The following is a 2,343-nucleotide window of genomic DNA, read 5'->3' as shown; positions in this document are numbered from 1 at the left end:
TGTCCCCAGAGCTGCCCTGCTGCAAACTGCGTCCCCAGAGCTGCCCTGCTGCAAACTGCGTCCCCAGAGCTGCCCTGCCGCAAACTGCGTCCCCAGAGCTGCCCTGCTGCAAACCTGCCTGTCCCCAGAGCTGCCCTGCTGCAAACTGCATCCCCAGAGCTGCCCTGCTGCAAACTGCGTCCCCAGAGCTGCCCTGCTGCAAACCTGTCCGTCCCCAGGACCATGTCCGCTCCCGGCAGCAGAACACAGCCCTGGACACTCGGGATCTCAGGCGCACACCCCATCCCCTGCCTGCTTCCATCCCGCCCGTGGCCGCATCCCGCTGTGCTGGGCTCCCTGTCCCAGCTCCAGGTGTCGCATCCGGAGCTGTGACAGCACGGGGACCCGCCTGGAGCAGCGCACGAGGGATCCCCGGGTGCCTGCACAGGGTGCTGCTTCCGCCTGCTGCTCCCACGGGCACCAATGGCAGCGGGACCCAGTCGCCCTGCCCCGCCTGCACGGCTCTTCCCAGCGGCACAGACAGCGCCGAGCCACGCGGAACCGCCCGAAGGACCAGGAGCCCGGGAAGGGAGGCAGCCCCAGAACGCGGGCAGCTCCCCCTGCACCCAAAGCCATCGGCCGGGGACACCGGCATCTCTCCGCAGGGAATCCTGCTCCCGTGGGCTGCAGCTCCGCTTGGGAGCTACCACCTCCGTCCAGCACAGCTCTGGGCACAGGCAGGAGCGGAGGAATCCCCTCAGCAAAGCGCACAGAGAACACCGCGGGCCGTGCCCAGCGCCGTGCCCGGTTACTCTCGCACCCCTCGGCTCTGCCCCTGCCCCGCTGCCAGGCCCGCATCGCCTCGGCCTCCAATCATGCCAAAATCCAAATCGCTTCCATTTGCTCCATCTCCATCCCGAGAACCGAGGGCACACGTGAGGGGCTGCCGCTGCCACCACGGGGAGCCCAGCACAAGGCGAGGAGCACCAAGGTGCCCTGGGGGCCGTGCCACGCTCACCGGCACCGGCTGCTGCTCCACGGCCCCCGGTTCCGCTCACCCCCGCACCCAGGGCCGGGTCTCACCAGGACCACGGGGGCTTTCGGAGCTGCTGACAGGACCCGGGGGGTGGAAGCCCTCCACCCCTGCCAGGCACCCGGCAGCCACAGCACCGAGCACGAGGGCGGAGGGAGGGACAGAACCCGCCCAGCAGCGGGGTGGAACGAGGAGCACAGCAGAGGTAAAACCGGGAAAGGAACAGCGCCGAGCGCTTCCAGAGATGCAGGGAGGACCCAGCACCGGGATGGGCCCCGCACCCCGGGGGCACGAGACGTTCCCGTTCTGCCTCGGGGCTCCCCGCTGCGCAGGGCAGGCGCTGACCGAGCCGCTCGGCACCCACCTCCTCCTGGCGCTCATGTCCACGGGCTCGTCGTTAATGTTCTCCTTGCCCGGCCTCCCTGCAGTCCTGCCATCCCCATGGGGCCTCAGGCTCCCATTCAGCTTTTCCTCGTACACTTTCACACCGTCCTGTTTCACCGGGAGCTCGTGGGGCACCTCGATGCCCGACAGGTCCTTCCTCTTCAGCAGCGCCAGCATCTTCAGCCGCTCCATCGCCTCGTGGCCCTCCATCTTCAGCCTCTTGGCCAGGACGTCGTCCCGCTCGTCCGCTTGGTCCAAGCTCCGCTTCAGGAGGTTGAGGCGCAGGGCGTCCTCCGTCATCCTGTCCATCCTGCGGGGCAGAAGGACACGAGGACGCGGTCAGCGCCGCGTGCAGGGACCCGGACCCACCGGCCGCGGCACGTCGCTCCCCGCACCGGGATGGGGGGAGCGCCCCGAGCCCCACGGCAACGGGGGTCCCCCACCCAGCGCACACCCAGCCGGCAAAACGAACCGGGGAGGGGAGCGGAAAGCCGCTCCAGGGCTCGCGCTGTGCGCGCCCAGCCCGGTCTAACCGGCACGCAGAGCCCCCCGGGCAGCACCGAGCCCCGTGCCCACGGCGCGTCTGCGACCTGAGCAGCTCCCGGCACCTCCAGCTCCACGCAGGGGCTGCTCCGCGGCTCCGCGCTCGGCTCTGAGCGGGGCGGACGCACCCTGAGCCACAGCACAGCGCGCCGTGCCCGGCTACCGGCACAAACACCGCAGCACACAGGGGCTTTTCCCTTTGGAAAGGAGGAAAATCCCCTTCCCTGCGGTTTTTCGGTGGCGGGCGCGCACCGGAGCACCCCCCCTCGCTCTTCTCCTTCTGCTCCAGGTGCAGCAATGCCCCCGGGCCAGCAGCTGCGTGCTGCCAGCTCCGCCCGCGCCGGCTCCTGCTCCCAGGGTGCTGAGAAGGCTCCCAAGGAAGCGAGGGGCTCCGCTGACACCAC

General features: G+C 69.9%; 1 protein-coding gene across 1 annotated transcript in view; it reads right to left on the bottom strand.

Annotated features, from left to right (window-relative positions):
* Positions 1-2,331, bottom strand: part of GATAD2B (GATA zinc finger domain containing 2B) — a gene marked incomplete at its 3' end in the record, with an annotated part of 10,426 nt that extends 8,095 nt beyond the window's left edge. Inside the window, 1 exon segment of the mRNA XM_021383615.1 lies at positions 1,377-2,331. Coding sequence (XP_021239290.1) covers positions 1,377-1,705 — 329 coding nt within the window.
* Positions 2,332-2,343: the final 12 nt, after the last annotated feature.

This window comes from Numida meleagris, unplaced genomic scaffold, assembly GCF_002078875.1.
Source record: "Numida meleagris isolate 19003 breed g44 Domestic line unplaced genomic scaffold, NumMel1.0 unplaced_Scaffold443, whole genome shotgun sequence".
Taxonomy (NCBI): domain Eukaryota; kingdom Metazoa; phylum Chordata; class Aves; order Galliformes; family Numididae; genus Numida; species Numida meleagris.
Note: the sequence above shows the minus strand (reverse complement) of the source record. Positions and strands in the feature narration are given on the sequence as shown.